Below are 21,617 nucleotides of genomic sequence, written 5' to 3'. Positions count from 1 at the left end.
CACATCTCACTAACTCTGTAAACATGGTCAACAAGGTACCAACTATACTAAGGAGATAAGGAGTGATAGAGAAACGGTAAAACATTTCCGAAGGGTGCATGAACCTGATAAATTAGGAAACTAAGGAGTCGGTCCGTAAAGATAACGGTTGACATAAATAAGAGGTATTCGAGTTAAGAAGATATCTAGGGCAAGAAGAAGATACGTAAACTTTGGCATAAAAACAGGGTTCAATGATCGTTAAAGAGAAGGAAAGGAGAATAGAAGTGGCACAATGAAAGGGTTACCGCTTACCAAACACTCATCATAGCTTATGATCGATATGATAAGGTTACATCACTAAGGTGCTCAACAAAGCCTCAAAAGTCTACCAAATCATAGGACTAACAAGGACTCCACAATGGTAGGTATTCCTCAACTCAATTGGTTCTAAGAGCCAAAATCAATTCACCACACAAATTCATTTGTTACCATCCAAGTCCCAAAGTATCTCCTTTACAATTCTCGTCCTTGAACTTCACTTACTATGTCATCCCCAAGTACCATAGCTTGTCTACTCCATCATCTCACCACTTAATACTTCTAGTCTCCGATACCATAAATTAGAATAACACCCTCGAACTCACGAACTACATCGAACAACATTCTACCAAAATTCCCAAATCCAGATATGGTTAATAAGGTCAACCACGTGTTCTCAAATTTCGAAAGGTCAACAAGGGCTACTTTATACTAGACTTGGTCAACTTAAAAGGTTTAACAAACTAACTAATTCTAAAGTACAATACCAATCAATTGAGCAACATCAATGTCCTATTGTATTCCTTTCAAGGCCTATAAGGATTAGGGCTAACTATCATTCCTTTAATTCTCCACAATCACTACCGAGACTCTCAAATGAAGTAGCTTAGGTTCATTCCATCTTATGTGCTAAGGTAGTACCCACGCTCAATCACCTATAACAAACAAGCTCTCAAAAGACATAAATCCCAAGGTGTTTCTCAACTCACTAGACTCTCATATTAAGTACAACTAACAAGACTAACCAAAGGATCCCAAGTTATATTCTCCTATACAACTCAAACCTTAAACAATCAATTTCTCAACTCGTTCTCACCCTCCAATGATACATTCTCTCAAAATCGAGTTCTCTTGAACAAGGGAACTATCCTGCGGAATAAAAGGAAGGTGTCCACAAGGACTCTTATTATAAAAAGAAAACGAACCAAGGATGAATCGGAAGAAATAATTGAAGAGTAGTTACCAAGGCGAAAGAAGAGGAATTTGAAAGACAAATAAACAACGAGATAGGAAGACTAAGGTGAGATTGCATTATCTACATTTATTGGAGAGCCATATTACAAAAGAGAAAATCAATTAGTACCTAACAATTAACAATCACACACAGACTACCACATAAAATCCTAAATCTACCCATCCTACCCAACTCTCAAGTTTATTATATAAAGGTCAAGTGATTTTTAAGTGGGGTGCACAAACGTGCGTCGGGAGCAATAGGCTCTGATACCAACTGTGACACCCTTAAAAATTAGCGTTATCTAATTACTTAAATGCGTAAATTCTACGGAAAAACTGGTAGGATATGTTTGTAAATGGTTCAACTAGTCAAAAACCTGCAATTTCAAAAATTTTCTTCCTAAACCATTCACAACCATTCCAACTCAAGAAGAGTGTCAAAACCCTGCAACAGCTGATAAACTAATTTACATATATAACTAAAGACGCGGAAATATAAGGATACAAACCAAAATAGAAAAGGGAGACATATGTCCCTTCAAATTATATACAAACCAAAAGGTAAAAGGTTTACTAATAGAATAGCCAAAACTCGGTCCAAGGTTCCTTGCTCACTAGCCCGTCTGTGACCCCAACTAAGCATCAACAACCTGTCAATCGCATTTTATACAAACACGAAAGCCACAATTCAGTGGGGAGTAACTTCGAGTCCTCCCAGCCACGAATCGTCAAAATTAATGTAACATGTAGTAAAACATGTAAACAATATGATAAACAATGTAATTATCATGTAATCTAACCTATGACCCCTAAACTGACCAACTAAACTAACATGTGAGACATATAACAAATTGTAATCCAAACTCTATCAACCATAGCCGGCTTACATCTCATCTTCTATGATTCATAGAATCATCAAACAAGAAAGGGCAATATATCAAAGACAGGCATAAGTTCTTAGTACCGTCAATAGTCACTTTGTAACTCGAGTCTATACCACGAGGTAGGGAAGGTAATCGAACCGGTATCTTGGCTCAGCGGTTAATATTAATAAAACATGGCCAAGAGACAACACAACCCTAGCCTAAAATCTGCGCAGACCTAGACATGCGGATACACACCACCGCACCCAAGACCCACAACTTTTTTTAAAACAAAGTGAAGTGAGTATCCTAAGGACACCACCGAAGGGTTGGCTAGTACTTAAGCTGACCACTTACTATCAAAATAAGTAACTGAGGTCATGCCCCAACTTGGATAAACATCCACTAGTCAGGAACACAAAGGCTATCAAGCAGTGAACATATACTCGTCAAAGACTATAAAGACCTATCTATGATGAAGGCCGAAATACTCACCTAGGACCTAGTCACAGCTAGTCCCAGCTTGAATACTTTAGCCCACACCACACAAGACTCACCACACAAGTCAAGTAAGACACCCACTTAACCTTAAGAGGGCAAAAAGTCCTACTTACCAACCTAAATGCTAACATTCTAACATGTGAAAGGCTATATAAATGTGTATTTACAGCATACAATCCCAACAGAATCCTCAATAAGTATTCAATACTAATTTCTAATTCTAACAATAGTAACCATATTAAAGGCTTCAGGGGAAACTAGGGCCATTTCTACAATACAAGACACTATTAAATTCAATAAGCTATACATGTGAACTAAAGCTTGATAAATGGCCTAAAACAAGAAAAAGGCCGATTATCTAAATCATTCAACCGAATTTTTACCCGCAACCCAGACCTGCGGACAGTGCGGGTCAAATTGCGGTGACCAATCACTCAATTAATCGACATCGCATCGTCAAAGGGACTAAGGCTCAGTTTTCGGCACAATCAACAAAACATTACAATTATCCCTATACAATTCATTTTGAGCCTATTATTTACAAATTCATTTTGTAAACTATCCTAACAGGTGATAACTATTAACATAAGCATAGTTTTATCATTAACATACTTTTTATTACTAGTATGAATCAATTCAAAATACCACCCCTTGGTTATTAATATGAGTTATAACATTACTCAACCTAAAATGACCAATATTGTACGAAAAACCGCGAAACAAGCACGGACCAACCCGGGCCAACCGTGGGCTAGCCGTGGGCCTTCCACGGGCCTGCCGGCCTGCTGCCCGTCCCCCCCTACACCACCATTTTTTTTCATTTTTGTTTAGTAAAAGACCGTCTGAACATCAACTAATCGTTCCCAATTCAACTTTGCTAATTTAAACTAACTAAAGGCACAAATTAAGCATACATGCAACAACTTTTACATGTGAAAACTACTATTCAAACAAAAATCACCAAACATACAAAGACAACAAAGATTGTGACGATAATTCGTCGAGTAACTCGAAATATGTTACCTTAAGCTAGAAAATGAGCAATTAGCACCTCAAAACCGAAACCCTAACAACAACTAGACGCTATCCTCTACAATATACGAGTCCCCGAACTCGTCCTCCAAATTTTCACCTAATTAAACAATAAAAACACCATAAATAAGCACCAAAACCGAAAATACCGAAATTTCATCTTAAAACAACTTAATGAAAACTGAAATTAAATTATACCAAATTGTAGATCGCGGCGAGGGGATTCCGGAAAGGTAAATTATGCAAAAATCCGATAAGAAACGAAGAAATTATGGCCAAAATAGCTTGATTTTGTGAAAATGGTGTCTTTTCTTATTTGATGAAGATAGAAGGTAAGAAAACCAGAAAAAAGAAAGAAAAGGGGGAAGGGGAGCCATGTAAGGGAGAAGAAAGGAGGAAAGGAAGGTGCGGGATTTTTAGTCGGGATTTTTACGAGTCGGTTTTGACTCGTTTCAATAATAATTAAATCCGTAAGTCAACCGCAAATTCCGTCAAGACCAAAGTTTTTAAACACGAGATTACAAGAAAATTGAGTATTCATACGACCCATTTCCAATTTCATTTACCCAACGTTCAAAAGAATTGTCATTTTCCCCCCGATACGCCCTTATTTCGAAATAAAGAGTTTTACACGGTTTAAACTATTTTTAAACCTTTCAAAACTATCAAAATAAATACTTTTCTTCAAAATATAATAAAATTATATTTCTTTGAATTATTTTTACTTTAAATACATTAATGTCAAATTTTACTTGATTAATTAATTATTTTCGAAATATATTAACGGTCCGAAATTTACGGGGCGTTACATCTAGGGTTAGTTGTGGAAGCAAAAGGCTGTGAATTTATAGGATTTGGAGTAGGTAAAATGCCTTTAGAAGGGAACTTAGATTGAAATCTTGGTGGTCCTGAATTAACAGATGAATTTTGGGGCTAATTTTTAACATGAGTCCTAGTAACAGACAATGATTCCTCCTGCAATCTAGCATATTCAACAGCAGATGCAAGGGTCTGGGGTTTAAATGCTCGGACAAATGGTTTAACAGAAGGTTTTAACCCTCCAATGAAACTATCAATAAAGTACTGATCTGGTAATAAGGGATTACGCTGCAACATTAACCATCTCAGATTTTCAAAAGAATCCAAATAATCATCAATTGAAGTAATTTGATGTAATTTGTTAAATTCCTCAACAACATTTCCTGCAATTTCCCCCTTAAATCGAGCACATAAATCCACAATAAAATCATCCCATTGAACATGTGGTCGAACAACAAGATAACTATTGAACCACATTTCAGCTCTTCCTATCATGTACATACTGGCTAAATCAACTCGTTGATTATCAGGGATTTTGCACAAGGTAAAGTATTTTAGGCATTTCTTCATCCAAAGTCTAGGGTTTGTACCATCAGAAGAGGGAAATTCAATTTTAGGTGTAAATTTTAGTGAATTTCTCATACCTTGCTGCCCATCAACATCATGATTAATCTGATTAGTCTGATCATCTTGACCCTTATTTTTCTCCTGTTCCTTAAGCATCTTCATAATTTCCCCCAAAACAGACGATTGCTGCTCCAAAGATTGCTCCAAAGTTGCAATTCTACCTTCCATTGCCTTTTTACGAGTTGCAGTTGCCAGTTTTTAGAAAGAATGTGAAGGTTTTATGGTTTTCAACAATGGCGGAAGCAAACGACAAAGGATCAAGGCTGATACCAATGTTATAGAATGCAGGAAATAGTCCTATTAACAAAGGATATCTCGAGTTTTCTATACAACTGATCAATTAGAGAGAATTGAGGAAGATTGAGATTGTATTAGAATTGTGTAAAAAATGATGAATGAATTACAATAAAAAGAAATTAGCTATTTATATTCACTAATTTCTAACTAATTCTAGCTCATAACTAGCTAACTGCCAGCTGTCGCCTAACAACTTTTGGCGCCAAAAACCTGATTCTGTTGAATCTGTTACAAACTGTAACATAGGATCTGAACTAAACTGAACTTATAAGATCTGAACTGAACTGAACTTATAGGATCTGAACTGAACTTATAGGATCTGATCTGAACTGAACTGAACTTATAGGATCTGAAGTGAACTTAAATTAAGTGACTTTAAGTCCAAAAGAGCAGGGCCTTAGCTACAAGTCTTTTATTGAGAAATTGTTGGTGAAACGCCAAAAATACCATAAATTTATGTAGTGCTGACATAGAAACGTAAATTGAATTAATTAATAATCATAAATTACCAGGCAAAAAGGACAGTTCAGCTATAAATCTCATATACTCTCTCCATACCACACCAATGGTAACATTGACTTTTTCACACTTGTCGAGACACGTTTTTCAACGTGAATATCTTTAGTTACGCATTATTAAAAATTATAAAAATTTGATATTCTTATAACATTCATGACGATAAATCAAACAAGATCTCACATGACTATATTGTGTCTTATAGATTAAGAATAATATCAAAGATTCCCTACGACCATGAATAGTGCCAAAATTCTCAATGTTACCATTGGTGTGGTATGGAGGGAGTAATTTCTACAGCTACCAGTATTATAAATGGGCCTATTTATATGGAAATGGACCTAAATCAACAGGACTTCGTCATAACTGGGCAATCAAGTTCTCCAACTGATATATTCATTTCCTTTTCTGGACTTTCCATTATAAGGCTGCAATTTTACATTGAATTTATTGTGTGCAATAAATTTTCAAATCTTTTTGTATCTATATAAAACTGCAATTAGTCAACAAAAGGAAACTACTGTTCTCATGTAAATTGTGGGAACTATTCCTCAATACTACTATTATTATCAAAGTTCTATTTTTCCTTGCAGAATTATTATGTGTATAATCCAAGATTCCAAATAGGTTAATTAATGTCATTAAAGAAAAAAAAATAAATTGATTCGCTGCCACAATGGAGTGATAACCTGGCAAAATACTGTAAACTTTATATACAGTTATACACCGTGCATGCATTGCACATGTTTATAATAGTCATAATATCAAATCAATAAAACAACATGATATTAAAAAATTAAAATCGTGTAAGACATGATTATCTAGCCAATCACATCTAAAACTATTCTAATACTTCCTCTTTCCCGGTCATTTGTTGTCCTTTTCCATATTAGGGTGTCTCAGTGAGTTGTTATCCTTTCTATTTTAAGAATGAATTTGATGAACAATTTGATCATTCACACTTAATTTATTCCGCTTCTCATTTGTTAATTGGTCATTCCTCTTTCCTTGGTCTTTGTGCCAAAACCAAAGAACAATAATTACAATTGACCGGAACGGACGGAGTATAAAACTATTCTAAATACCTTATTGAAAAGACATTGTACACCCTACCAGGCCTAGGATTTCAAATTCGTTATCTTTGGAAATCTTAGAATTATTATCATTTTCTTGACCATTTATTTACAATAGTTATAAACTTATAATGTTATATCAGTACATACATTGTCATTTGAAATACACCTTAAAAAAAGTTAAAAAAAAACTCTCATACAAGACATAACAAACTTGACCTTTGACTTATCATTCTTCTAAAATTCGTGAAAACACTCCCTTTTATTACTCAAAATCTCGAACATAAATAACAATCTCATCCTCACTTGCTTCCTAAACATAATGTTAGGTTCCAAATATATATGTTATAGAAATCCCAATAAAATGAAAATCATGTTCAGTACAAGACATAACCTGGGTGATACTGAGTAGATTCATTTTCGGATTATTTTTGTAGGCGATTTGTTGAAATAAATCGAAAATAAACCTTAATGGAGCCCTAAATCAAATCTAAGTGCAATAACCTAAAGAATAATAAAAACAGGGACATTGAATGTGGCAGTACAACATCATATTTTATATGCAGAATTGAAGTGTTTCGAATAATAAGTATAAAAACTGTCACAATAATAAGTAGAGTAATTTATGGCGTACTCCTCAAAGAACTAAGTATGGTATTCCCCAATTTAAGTCACCATCACGTACCAAGAGTACTCTCGTCTTTTGGGGCCTAATATTGTGACCTTACGAAGCTATGTTAAATAACCTAACGTCTCTTTCATAGCTCGTTTGAGTTGGATAAATGGAAAAAAATCATGGACACAATTCGTACAAATTAGTAAATTACCTTGTTTGGTACAGAGTAGGAAATAAGATTGAGAGGAACAGGTTATATATATCTTAAATGTAAAACGAGTCAAATACTAGTTTATATAGATGATTGGAATAAGAGTTTTATATACTATTTAACCCGACCTGAATAGGCTGATCGGAGACCTGAGATTGACCCGAACTACAACCCCTGAATGAGACCCGAAACCCGAATTGACCCGACCCGAAACGAACTTTGTCGACCCGGAACTAACCCGACATGAAATGACGATCCGAAATCATCTGATCTCGAAGATGACCCGACAAAATATAACTCTAATTGCAAAAAATACTTGAAATAACTAATTTAAGAGCACACTTAATATTATTTACGTTTAAAATAAAGAATCAACTATCAAAACTAAACTAAAAATAGGTACTAACACTAAACGTACTTTTTTTTTCCTCTTAATCATTGACCCGAAAATAAACTGAACCTGAAATAACGCGAACAGCTTGACCCAAAAATGACCAGACCAACATACTCGAAAAACACCCGAAACAGTCCGATAATATGATAGACCCGAACTGACCTGACCTAAATTGGCTCGACTTGATTGACCCGTTTGCTAAGTCTATTGTTATCCAATGTTTTTATATATTTAATCAAAACCTTAATAAATATCCAAACTTTTAAGTAACAAAAATTGATTTCCCTAATTATTTCTGAGATTTGGTAACGATTAATATCCCTAGTTATTTCATACTCCCTTCATACAACAACAATGGTAACATTGAGAATGCACTATTCATGGTTGTAGAGAATCTTCGATATTATTCTTAATCTATAAGACAAAATATAGTCACGTGATATCTTGTTTGATTTATCGTCATGAATGCTATAAGAATATCAAATTTTTATAATTTTTTATAATGTGTAGCTAAAAATATTCACGTTGCAAAACGTGTCTCGACAAGTGTGAAAAAATTAATGTTATCATTGGTATGGTATGGAGGGAGTAGCTCATAGCTCATGTCTTGGATGCTATATCTTAGGCCCTGTTCTTTTGGACTGAAACGGATTTGATCTGAACTAAACTTATAGGATATGAACTGAACTGAACTTATAGGATTTGAACTGAACTGAACTTATTGGATCTCGAATCGAACTTATATGATCCGAATCGAACTAAACTTATAGGATCTAAATGAATCGAACTTATAGGATCGAATCGAATCGAACTTACGAGGATCGAATCGAACTTACACGATCCGAATTTAAATTAACTTAAAATAATTTAACTTAAATATTATTATTATTATTAATTATTATTATTATTATTATTATTTTGTTATTTGTTATTGTTATTATTATTATTATTAATATTATTATTATTGTTATTGTTATTGTTATTGTTATTGTTATTGTTATTGTTATTGTTCTTGTTGTTGTTGTTGTTGTTGTTGTTACTGCTATTATTATTATTATTATTATTATTATTATTATTATTATTATTATTATTATTATTATTAATTTTAATATTTTTTTTATAAAACCGCAACTTTTATTATTATTATTATTATTATTATTATTATTATTATTATTATTATTATTATTATTATTATTATTATTATTATTATTATTATAAAACGCAAACGTTTATTGAGATTAAACAAAAAATTTACAAGAAATTAGTTGGCAGCCAAGAGAGAACACTCATAAGAAAATATAGTCTAAAACACAAGGTAAGATAATAACATTTTTCCGCTTTATATATATTAGTTTGTTCATACATTATACTACGGTTACATTACGATAAAAAATAATGAGAAGAGTGATAATTTTGTTTTAAAAATAATAATGTATATATGTATCAAATAATTAATAATATCAAATATTTTTGCATCGGTTTTTAAAAATAATACTCTTATATAACTTTTCTAAAGTGAATTTATAGGATCTGAACTTATAGGATCTGAACTGAACTTATAGGATATGAACTGAACTGAACTTATAGGATGTTATAGAATGCAGGAAATAGTCCTATTAACAAAGGATATCTCGAGTTTTCTATACAATTAATTGATCAATTAGAGAGAATTGAGGAAGATTGGGATTGTATTAGAATTGTGTAAAAAATGATAAATGAATTACAATAACAAGAAATTAGCTATTTATATTCACTAATTTCTAACTAATTCTAGCTCATAACTAGCTAACTGCCAGCTATCGCCTAACAACTTTTGGCGCCAAAAACCTGGTTCTGTTGAATCTGTTACAAACTGTAACATATCTTCCTCCTTTAAAAGAGACTTGTCCTCAAGTCTCAAGTTTCATCAAGATTGAATTCTGGATATTGTTGCTCAAAATTGTCTGCATACTCCCAAGTAGCATCATGAATAGGGAATCCCAGCCAATGGACTAAGTACTTTCGCTATTAATATTTTACTCTTATTAATGAAACAATAGTAATAACATTTCACTACTTGCTCATAATCATTGTCACTTTCACTACTCCCGCCGTAATTATTGTTACTTTCACTATTGCCGTATTAATATTGATTATTTCACTACTCCCGTTGTTGTTTCTACCACTTTCACTAATCTCGCTGATAATATTGTTACTTTTACTATTCAAATGAGTGATTACTACTTCCTCCATTCTCATATGATGTACCCATTTTATTAAAATACTCCACTCATATATTCAACAAATGGGTACAACGGGTACATCATATAAGAACGGAGGAAGTATCATATAACTATATCCAATGTTACTATATACTTTTACTACTTAGGCATGCAATTTTGGGAGGATTATATGTTTATATAAATATATTACATATATGCATTAAATCAAATCGAAGGAATTATGCAATATTATATATTATGGAATCTAACTTGATGAATTATTTATAACCCACTTATATTATATTTTTGTATGTTAAATAATTTACATCTCTATACATCTAATAAACTATAAAGTTTAATAAAATTGCATAGATTTTAAATTTAATAACTAATTTTATGATGATAATATTTGATACCATAAATGTGCATGTTTATACTAATTAATTATTTTATTTTAAGGAAATTTACCATCTTCTAGTCTTCTATAAATATTAAGGAAAATTACCAAGCATCTTCTTTCTTTTAGTCTCCTTGAAATTGACCATCTTAATTAATTATTTTATTTTAAGGAAATTGACCATGTTTTAGTCTCTTACAAATGTTTAGGAAAATTACAAAGCTTCTATATAATTTAATTTTAGCCCAAACTATATAATATTTGCACTGAGATCCCTTAATTGGGTCCATCACACGGTGCTAGTGATTTAAAACTATATAGTATAATTAATTTGTATAACTTTTTTTAATTACAATGAAATCCCTTGGTTTCTGAATTTAATACTCCCTCTTATTCACTATATTCTTCCCTATTTCCCTATTCGGATTATTCGGGTTTTCTTCCTCATTTCCTTTTTTGGTTGATTTGTGTGGTCCGGATTAAATTACATGTGGGGTAGTGTGTTTGTGTGATCCAAATTTACTTTCTTATTTCTTGTGCAAAAAAGAAAGGGGAAGAATATAGTGAATAGGAGGGAGTATATAGTATTGATAAAAAGAGAAGGCCAAGACAAATAAACACTCATGTCCAACTTTTTTGACATGATTTGAAAGTCGATGGATTCAACTTAAAATTGTACTTCCTCATTCAGCTTAATATTCCCCTTTCTCTAATATATACGAGGAGTATTATAATAATAAAAGAGGAATTTTAAGCTGAATAGAAGACCCTACAAAATAGAGAGACATTTAAAATTTCAAATTATAGAGAATTTGTACCGTGCTCTCCTTATATAAATATAGCAACCCCCACCTCTGTGGTAGATGAACTATCTTGTCTAATGGTTAAGAGTTTGTTTGTGCTTTTTACCCTTTGTTTTATACGTGTATAGAGGGAAGGGAAGATAAGAGATTTGGTAAAGACACTTTCCTCTCTTGTTAGTTGTTACCAAAATGGAGGTAGAGTAAAGGGAAAATATAGGAAAATAAACCCCTCTATTTTCCTTCTACACGACAAATTAATTTCGTTTAACCAAAAATAAAGGGGAAACTCTCTTTCCTTCATTCCTCTTCACTCTTTTTCCTTTCCTTCCATCACCACCATTTCTTTTATCCAAACAAAGCCTTGAACAAGATCGAACACTTTTTTACGTGTAATGGGGAAGAGGACCGAAACATGCCACACGATTATAAGTTCATTCCATACCGGACCAGAATAGGATAAGTAATTCGACTCATTCACATCCAGATCATGAATGTTCAATTTCTCGTGGAGTCAAATTTTCATCCGTACGAATAGAATCCTCTAATTCTCGAAAAAAAAGCATTCATTTTTATAGTGGCGAAAATTTATCTACAAAATATTTTTTGGGTTTCGGGGGTTGAGGCCTTTCCTACTACATATTAGTACTATAGTTTAGCCAGTATTCCTCTGTATTGATTAGTAAAAAGAGTGCAGATTCGGACACATTTAGAAGTATCTGATATGGTCGCGTGTCTAAGTGTATTTTGGTTTAAAAATTAAAATGAGTGTCGCGCCATTTCTGAGTGTCGAGTACCCGTCACGGACATGCAAGGAAATAAGAAGAGTCAGAGTAACATAACGTCATACTATAGTAGACAACAAATACTCATATTGTCAAAAGTTTAATTCAAAATGAACCGTCGAAAATAACGTCTAATGTAGTCTTCCTTAAAATTAATACTCCCTCCGTACCACACCAAAGGTAACGTAGGGAAAAATGGAGTATTTAAGAAAAAGTGGAAAAAGTAAGGGTAAAGTGGGGAAAAAATAGGTGGGGTATGTAATTGTGGGTTGGAAGGTGGGGGTATGTAATGGCATTTTGTGTAAATATCAAATGGGTATAAGGATAACTTGGTAATATTGTTGGCCAAATAAGGGATGTTACCTTTGATGTGGTACGTCCGTCTATAGTAAGTGTTACCTTTGGTGTGGTACGGAGGGAGTACTATAATTTAAGTAGAATTTTTTTCTTAAATGGGGTTCTAACCCAAACTAATTACAAAAATGGGGTCCGTTTCAAAATATTTACAAACAATGGGTCCACGTCACCATGGGTCCCATTTTCAGATTTATTTTTTTGTGACTGACATCTCGCTGTTTCACATAGCGAGTAGTTCTAGAGCACAAAAAAAAAAGAGTTGTAGACTGTAGTCCTCTTTGTCCTTCTTCCCTTCTCTTTATCTCCATCAACTCACTTTTTTTTTTGAGGGGATCAACTCACATTTTCCTTACATACAACTCATTCCTTCCTCTTTATCTTACATACTACTCCAAAGCACAATTGAGCGACACAACCGATATTCTTCTAAAGCTTTATCAAAATGGTTCAAGATGCATCGTGCAGAGAGTACTCTGGTCACTATATTCAGCAAATAAGTGACCTTAGGATTCAACTTTCCTGACAAAGTTTCTTTGGTGAAAAAATTGTTCGTAACCATCATCAATCTCAAGTAGACCAAGTTACCGAAATCGCAAAAGTAGTTATGTACGGCGATATTGCGGGCTTTTTTCTTTGCAAACTACGAGGATAAGCATTCCAAAAAAGATGTGCATATGACAAGGGAAGTGAGACGAAGAGAACAGTGGTGGTAGTATGTGGTTTGTTAGTCGGAGCAAGGAGAACGAAGATGAAGAAGGCGGCATGTCAAGCAGCAACAACATACACAAACCTCTCGCTATATGAAATGGCGATAAGTTTCTGAAATTAAAAAAAAAATACTTCTCGCTGAATCATTTGTCGAAAAGTTCAAAAATCTGCAAAAAAAAAAAGTGAGGTGCTGACGTGGACCCATTTCGTGTAAATAGTTTGAAATGAGCTCCATTTTTGTAAATATTTTGGTTTTGAACGCCATTTAAGAAAAAAATTCATTTAAGTATAAGGTAACATATACTTGTATCTATTTTCATTTTAAGGGATATTATTCATTTGTTATCATTTTCGGCAAATATTGGACCAACGACTAGTGTATATGGTCATAGCTTCTTCATTTTATTGGTTATTTCAGATAACTTTATGTAACAAGGAATAGATAACAATTCATCGAGACGGAGAAAGTAATACATGTAAAACTTCAGAAAACAAATTAAATTCATGAAAATTTTCACACATCAACTTTGGACTAGTTACATCCATGAAGAAGATTAAAACAAAGAGCAACAAAGCTAAACTAGTTACTGACAGTTAACCTACCAAGTTGAACCTTCTTAACCCATGTAGGAGATAAAACAGGACTTTCTTCCCACACAATTTTCCCATCATTCATACTATCACTATCACAAATGAACAACTGAGTTTCCTTCTGTTCTGGTAAAACCTTGACTCTCCACACCTTAAAGGTATGATCTAAGCTTGCACTAAACACTAAGAAACCCTTTTCGCCAACGCCCGTCTCAATGCAAGCCGATAGGCATTTAACGGGTCCTCTATGCCCGTCAAGGACTGCGAGACAATGGTGGGTCTTCCCGTGCCCCCTCTTCCAAATCTTAATTGTCGAGTCAGCTGATCCGCTTATGACCATATCATTGAGGATGGTCAGGCAAAGGACTGCAAACCGGTGTGCGTGTATGGACCCCACGTGGCTATACCCACCGGAAAGCTTTCGCTCCCAGAGGTTTAAGCATCCATCTGAGGATCCCGAGTATAGTAAGCTCTCTCGGGATTCTGGTGCCTCGTGTAAAGCCAGTGCGTATGTTGGGAAGGGAAGAAAGCTAAGGGTCATGGTTAGGGTATGGAAAGTTTCACCGCGGACCTGGCTCCACATCTTCACTAACCCATCTGAGGAACAAGTGAAGAGGTTCCCGTCTCGATTCACCACCATGTCATTGATATTGTCTCCATGAGCCAAAAAGGAGTCGGTACATCGTCTATCACTTAACCTCCAAGCTTTGACAGTTTTGTCCCACGAGCCGGTGTATAATATCCCATCAACATGGTTGTAAGCCATGCAAGAGATAATATCCTTATGTGGGCTACCCCTACATTTAGATGTTAAAAACTTTAAGGGGCTTGGTTTTGGAAGGGTTGTGACCTTACTAGGGCTAAACTTTGTAGTGCAAGACTCAATGTTCCAAACCCTAATTCGGCGGTCCTTATGTGAGGTGAACACCAAGTCACCATGAGCTAGCATAGCTCGGACCTCACCTGAACTCGCTTGTATGAAACCCCACTCACAAGACGTCAAGGGCCGCCATGCACGAATACAAGCACTACTTGACCCGGTCAACACTAGCCCTTTTGAGACTACCACCGAGTGAATATTACCATCTCGGTGAAGGGAGGATATGCAATGGTGGATAAGAGGAGAACAAGAGGGAGTACAAGGAGGAGAAAATGACCAACTGGACTTAGGGCTCGGTGTCAAAAGTGGTGATGATTTTGGACTCAGGACGGTTTTGTTACACCAAGAGTTTCGAGATAATACAGTGTCGAGAGAACGACGAGGTAACTGGTGGTGGGAGACACGGTGAAATGTGGGTGATTGATCGGGTGTTTCTTCATATAAGAAGGTAGAAAGAGTTTTACTATCGCTAAGGGAGCGATGCATTGTTACACAAGAACAGTAAGAAATGCAAGCTACCGTTGTATTTGTGTTAAGGAGAGGTTTACTTTCATATGAAGGTTCGATGCTAAGGGTAATAGCCTAGTCTTTGCTTATATAATCGCTACAATTATTCTAAGATGGCCCACAAAAATAATTACTGGAATAACTCTATGATGCATTAGTGGTAAATAAATACTGGTACAGGGTAGTAGTTGATCTTTTACATCAATATTAACAGAGAAGTTAATTTGCCAAATATAAATGAAAAGTGAAAACATGCATAGTAGAGTACGAAATTAAATGGAACGGATTGACACAAAAAAAAAGAATAGAGCCTTCTAGACCAGGGCCTTGTTCAATCAAGAGACTTCTAGACTGATAGGAGCTAAAATAAGAGCTAATTTGTGAAGAGAAGAGATGAGCTTAACTAAATAAAGCTGAACTGAACTGAAATGAGCTGAAATTATTAAGACAGAAAGAACAGGGCTTAAAACTTATGAGAAAGAGTTCTACTGCCTTATGTGGTCCCACATAGATCTGGCAGACGATTCGTTTGGGCAGGGTATGATTGAGACAACCGGTTCAAGTAGTTTTCCTATCGAGTTCGATATATTCTCGATGTGCTACTATTGAGTACGAGTTAGTTTGGTTACATTTTTTGGGTGAAGTTGGGACTGGACACCGGGTGAGCACGATTCCGGGCTATATCATATAAACTGCAAACCAACAAAAATCTAGGCTTGGCACTTTCCCGCCAAAAGTGGATGGGTTATGATTGAAAAATAAGAGCACGTTGAATGAATGACTAGATCAATCTTTTCTCCTCTGCTCTTTAACTAGAGAGTAATTCTACCGTCCTCCCGGAAGACGGTACTCCTCACACACAAACACAATCCACCCAAGTGGAATATTATAATGACTTCCAATAAAAAGGCGACGCGAGACAACTAGGGGAACAATAGATATTAATTGTGGCAGTAATCAGTGAATAACAAAAAGGCTAACTAAGAGCCAACCATGTACTCGTATCAGTCATGTCATCTTAACCAAACAATCAATGGTCTGCATATATATATATATATATAATGATATCTTTCTTAAATGTTGATTCAGGTCCTACTGAATGTTACCTCAAGAAATCAAGAATCAACAAACGGGTCGCTAGGGAGTAGAGACTGTAGTTTTACTGTTGCAGCTTGTCCTCAAGACGTTTGATAGTTTTACTGTTGCAGTTTGTCCTCTCTTGAGACATCTATAATAATTCGCGACTGCAAGATAAAGCACGCAGTCAAGGAACGTTAGAGGACATAAGAATGTATCCAAGTACATTATTAACTATCAACCTCCACACAAAAATTCACTTAGAACCAAAAAGCGATGATTTTTGAATTATATGTGACAAGATATCCAGACACATTTGTCAAAGCAAAAAAGTTTAATAGACGACATGAATGGATAATCGTGGTAGTTTTTGCGGTAGTTAATTTGGTGCGTGGGATAAAAGTAAGTTTTAATCCAATAAAGGGAAGGAAAGGTCCAAATAAAGTTGGATATTCAGGTAAGGGGCCAAGAAAGGATGAGTTATTGGAAGATATATGAAAAAATGAAGCCTCATGCAGTTAGTAAGACGGTGAGTTAACATAATCAATGTAACTTATCCCCAACGAAAGGGATGATGAAGACGTGGTCGGTTGAAAAAGGGATAGTAAGACGTAAGTTGTGCTCGATCGAGCATACCCTATCAAATTGAGGAAAAAGGGGACATCAGATGAGAAAAAGCAAGGCATTACTTACGCCCGCCCAAATTGAGTTGACTTCATCAGGTAAAAGTCGGCCCTTTTGGAGCGCAAGACTAGCAAGTTAGACGTAACTTATACCCCATAGGTCTTCTTGAACAAATAAAAATTGAAAGCCCAGAGATGGGCCTATGGGGGATAATGACCAGAATGGGTTATGTCGGAGGTTAAGGTATTATGTGTGATTCTTTCCTGATGATGATTTCAGTTAAAAAGCCTTTGTGACTAACTTTCAGTCTTTGCACCCAATAGCCACCCATAGCCAAATTTCAACTATATGGACTACCTATAAGATGTCCACAGCCACCATGTCCGCCTCAAGACTCAGGCTACCAAGCCAACCCGCAAGAGATACCAACCCCATGCGCGATATGCCTTTGGCCTGGGACCCCGACAAATTCGAGGAGGCGTACTCTTCTGATATCCATAACTCTCTTTTGCGCTACTCTGCACAAATCAATGTAGTTATCAGTCATCACACTATAAACTTGACAAGGCTCTTGAGACGCACCCTGTTCTTGACCTCCCTTCTACTGTGGCTTACTGTTTCGAAAGTAAGCCATTTTTTTCAGTTATAGTTTTTGCTATTTGATCAAAGTAATAAATTGTTGAGAAATTGTTGGTGAAACGTCAATAATACCATAAATTTATGTAGTGCCGACATAGAAACGTAAATTGAATTAATTAATAATCATAAATTACCAGGCAAAAAGGGACAGTTCAGCTATAAATCCCATATAATTTCTACAGCTACCAGTACTATAAATGGGCCTATTTATATGGAAATGGACCTAAATCAACAGGACTTCGTCATAACTGGGCAATCAAGTTCTCCAACTGATATATTCATTTCCTTTTCTGGACTTTCCATAACAAGGCTGCAATTTTACATTGAATTTATTGTGTGCAATAAATTTTCAAATCTTTTTGTATCTATAAAACTGCAATTAGTCAACAAAAGAAACTACTGTTCTCATGTAAAATGTGGGAACTATTCCTCAATACTACTATTATTATCAAAGTTCTATTTTTCCTTGCAGAATCTGAATTTTTTTTTTTTTTTTGACAAAAGTGTACTATATATTATAATTAAGAAAAGTTGAATTACACATAGCCACTAATATACCACTTAAAATTACAGCTAAGATAAGATTTAATACGCTTCATACTATTAGAAAATGCAACGGGAACTTTAAGCTTGTCCTTTTTGTGAAGCAACTGAAGGAGTCTGGTGTTTCCGAATGTGAAAAGAACATCTTGAAGCTTACACGCTGAGGCATGAGACATTGCTTCAAGTAAGGCGGTAATGGAACATTGAAGATGAGAATTACAGAAAAGGTTCGGAACTTCATGAGTAATATTGTCATTGCACCGGATTCGAAAAGAGCCCTGCCACGTTTTATGTGTATAATCCAAGATTCCAAATAGGTTGATTAATGTCATAAGGGAAAAAAAACAGATTGATTCGCTGCCACAGTTGAGTGATGACCTGGCAAAATAAACTGTATATACACCGTGACGATTATATTTATTTAGTGACTAATGTTGAGACAAAATATATTAGTCTCTACTTTAGAGACCAAACTAAAATGGTAGCTAATTATGTCTCTATTGTAGAGACTAAATAAAGTAGGTAGCAAATTTACTATCTAATTTAAGTTTTTAAATACGGAAATTTGTCAATAGCTAAGTACGTAGTTATTATAGAGACAAAACAAAGCGAGTAGCAAATTTAGTATCTCAATTAAGTTTGCAGCTACGGAATTACGTTGGTAGCTAAAGTTATAGAGACAAAACAAAGTGAGTAGCAAATTTAGTATCTAATTTAAGTTTTCAGCTACGGAAATACGTTGGTAGCTAAAGTTAATTTTCATTATCATGTATTTTTTATATTTAATATAAAATGTATGCCAATGTGAAATATACTTTTGAATTATTATTATTATTATAATCTATTTATATTATTATAACTATTTTGAAAAAAGTAACTTATAACTCACATACGTAACAATGACTTTTACTTTAAATAAATATTCATCACCCAAATAGTCATTAATCCTCATTTGCCTCAATGGTTAGAATGTGAGTTACAGAGTTGGAGGTCATGGGTTCGATTCCTCTTAACAACAAAAATTTAAAATGTGTACTGAAATATCTCGCCATGATAGATGAACCAACTCAACCAACAAAAATTTAAAATGTGTACTGAAATATCTCGCCATAATAGATGAACCAACTCAACCAACAAAAATTTAAAATGTGTACTGAAATATCTCGCCATAATAGATGAACCAACTCAACCAGAATCTTAAGGTGATGGTTGAGGTCCAACGATTATATTTATTTAAGGGACTTCAATGGAATTAAATAAATCTATATAAATTAATTTTACTATATAGTTTTTAATCATAGCATTGTGTGATGGACCCGAACAAGGGACTTCAATGTAAATATTATATAGTTTTGGTTGAAGTATAAATTTAGAGAACATTATAATATGGTGATTTTCCTTAAAATAACATGCCCTACTTATGGTATTAATTAGTATAAAGATGTTAATGATTTAACATACACAAATATAATACTAATATGGAAAAATGGCAAACTACTACCTATTAGAGTTAGTAATTTTCAAAATACTACATAATATACTTAATTTTTCAAAATACTACCTATATAGTTACAACTCTTCTCAAATTGCTACCAAATAAGCTAAACTAGGTCATAATTGAGGTTAAATCATCAAAAAATCTGAAATTAATGTAGTATATTATCCATTTTGCCCATCTTTACTCACTTAAACTCACCACCATCACCAAAGTCCCACCGTGTTAGATCACCACCAATACCTCTATCACCCCTAATTAGCCACGCCGCACATTCTAACAAGGGTAGATGTTGGGGTGTGGTGGGTGGATGTTGATAGTGGTGGTGGGTAGACAAATATTATGAAAAAGGAAAGATTGGAATAAGGGGTAGGATTATTAATAAGGGTATAATGAGGTAGATTATTTAGAATTGAATTAATAGAGGAGAAATTAATGAAAATTATCTTATAATGGTTAATTAAGACCTTATCTAGGTTATTAGGAATCAATTTGGGAAGAGTTGTAACTATATAGGTAGTATTTTGAAGAAAACATTATAATATGTAGTATTTTGAAAAATCTTAACTATAATGGGTAGTAATATGCAAATCAACCCTTAATATATATATTTTGGAAACTATTAAAAGGTAAATAAATTAATCTAGATTTTTAAAAAAATATAATATTCCACAATCATTAGATTTGTAATTTAATTAGTAAATAATAATGATTACTCTTAAATAATATTCTAATCTAATATTTCAGATTTATTTAAATATATAACTCTAATACAATTAGATAATCAACTATTATGATATAATAGTAACTGTAGGGTAATATCCGTATAAGACTCTTTAAATTTAAGGATTATAACGTAAATTTAGCATGTGAAATATGGTCATAAACGAAATACAATAGAACACGATAAAGATTAAGAATCAACCTCGGGTCCTTTGTAATGCGGCGTAAAGAACAGAAATCAACAGAGATTTCCTCCTAATCGTTGCACCCAAGACCGCCTGAGACTATGCCCTTGTGCTAGAAATGCTCTCTAATTGACTTGCAATATCGAGAGAGCTATTGTGAGGTTATTCGATGTGAGATCGAGGTTTTTCAGAGAAAAATTCTCTTCAAAACCCTAATTTTCATGTAAAATGAATGCTTAGGTCAAAAGGAGAGGGAGCCTCTCCTTTTGTTGTCTCGGTCCGCGGGTCATGAGAGGAGGGAGTGGGCTTTCCACTTTCTCCTCATTTTTAACTTGTGGTCCGATCAATTCCGCTAAAATGTATATGACGGGTTTTATTATAAACTGTCATCGGTTATCGGTTATTAATACATCGACTAATAACATGGATTAGTTGAAATATTAATACATGTCCGACAAAGACAATATTGTATAATTAACTTATTCAATATACATTAATTAAATATAATCGTTTATATTTAATTTACGAATTAACTGCTTAATTCGCCTTAGCCATTATTATTTAATCCGTATTAAATAATTGTCTCAACATCGCGTTTGACTAATTACTAGTCACTAACTCCGACTAACTGGTTAGTCAAATTTGGCATCAACATGACTGTATTTTCATACTGTCACATCTCTCAAACGTATCCTATAGGTGTGACTTTTAGGGACCAGTTGATCACCGCCATCTGTATGACAATAACGTCAAACTTATCTAGCAAGCCAACCGTTATTGATAAACGTGGATCAACTGATAATAATACCAAAAGTATGCCCTTTGATCCTTTTAGAGATTTATAAGTCCTTGCACTAACTGTTAAGGACACCAACCCCAACAAGCTCCCACTTGTCCGT

The 21,617-nt window shown here is 34.3% G+C and overlaps 1 protein-coding gene across 1 annotated transcript; it reads right to left on the bottom strand.

The window, feature by feature from the left end:
* Positions 1-13,941: 13,941 nt before the first annotated feature.
* LOC141612182 (protein JINGUBANG-like) lies at positions 13,942-15,511 on the bottom strand. Its single transcript, XM_074430900.1, has one exon. It carries the CDS (start codon positions 15,409-15,411, stop codon positions 14,035-14,037), a length of 1,377 nt encoding a protein of 458 aa, XP_074287001.1. The 5' UTR covers positions 15,412-15,511; the 3' UTR covers positions 13,942-14,034.
* Positions 15,512-21,617: the final 6,106 nt, after the last annotated feature.

Source organism: Silene latifolia, chromosome 11 (assembly GCF_048544455.1).
Source record: "Silene latifolia isolate original U9 population chromosome 11, ASM4854445v1, whole genome shotgun sequence".
Lineage (NCBI taxonomy): Eukaryota > Viridiplantae > Streptophyta > Magnoliopsida > Caryophyllales > Caryophyllaceae > Silene > Silene latifolia.
Note: the sequence above shows the minus strand (reverse complement) of the source record. Positions and strands in the feature narration are given on the sequence as shown.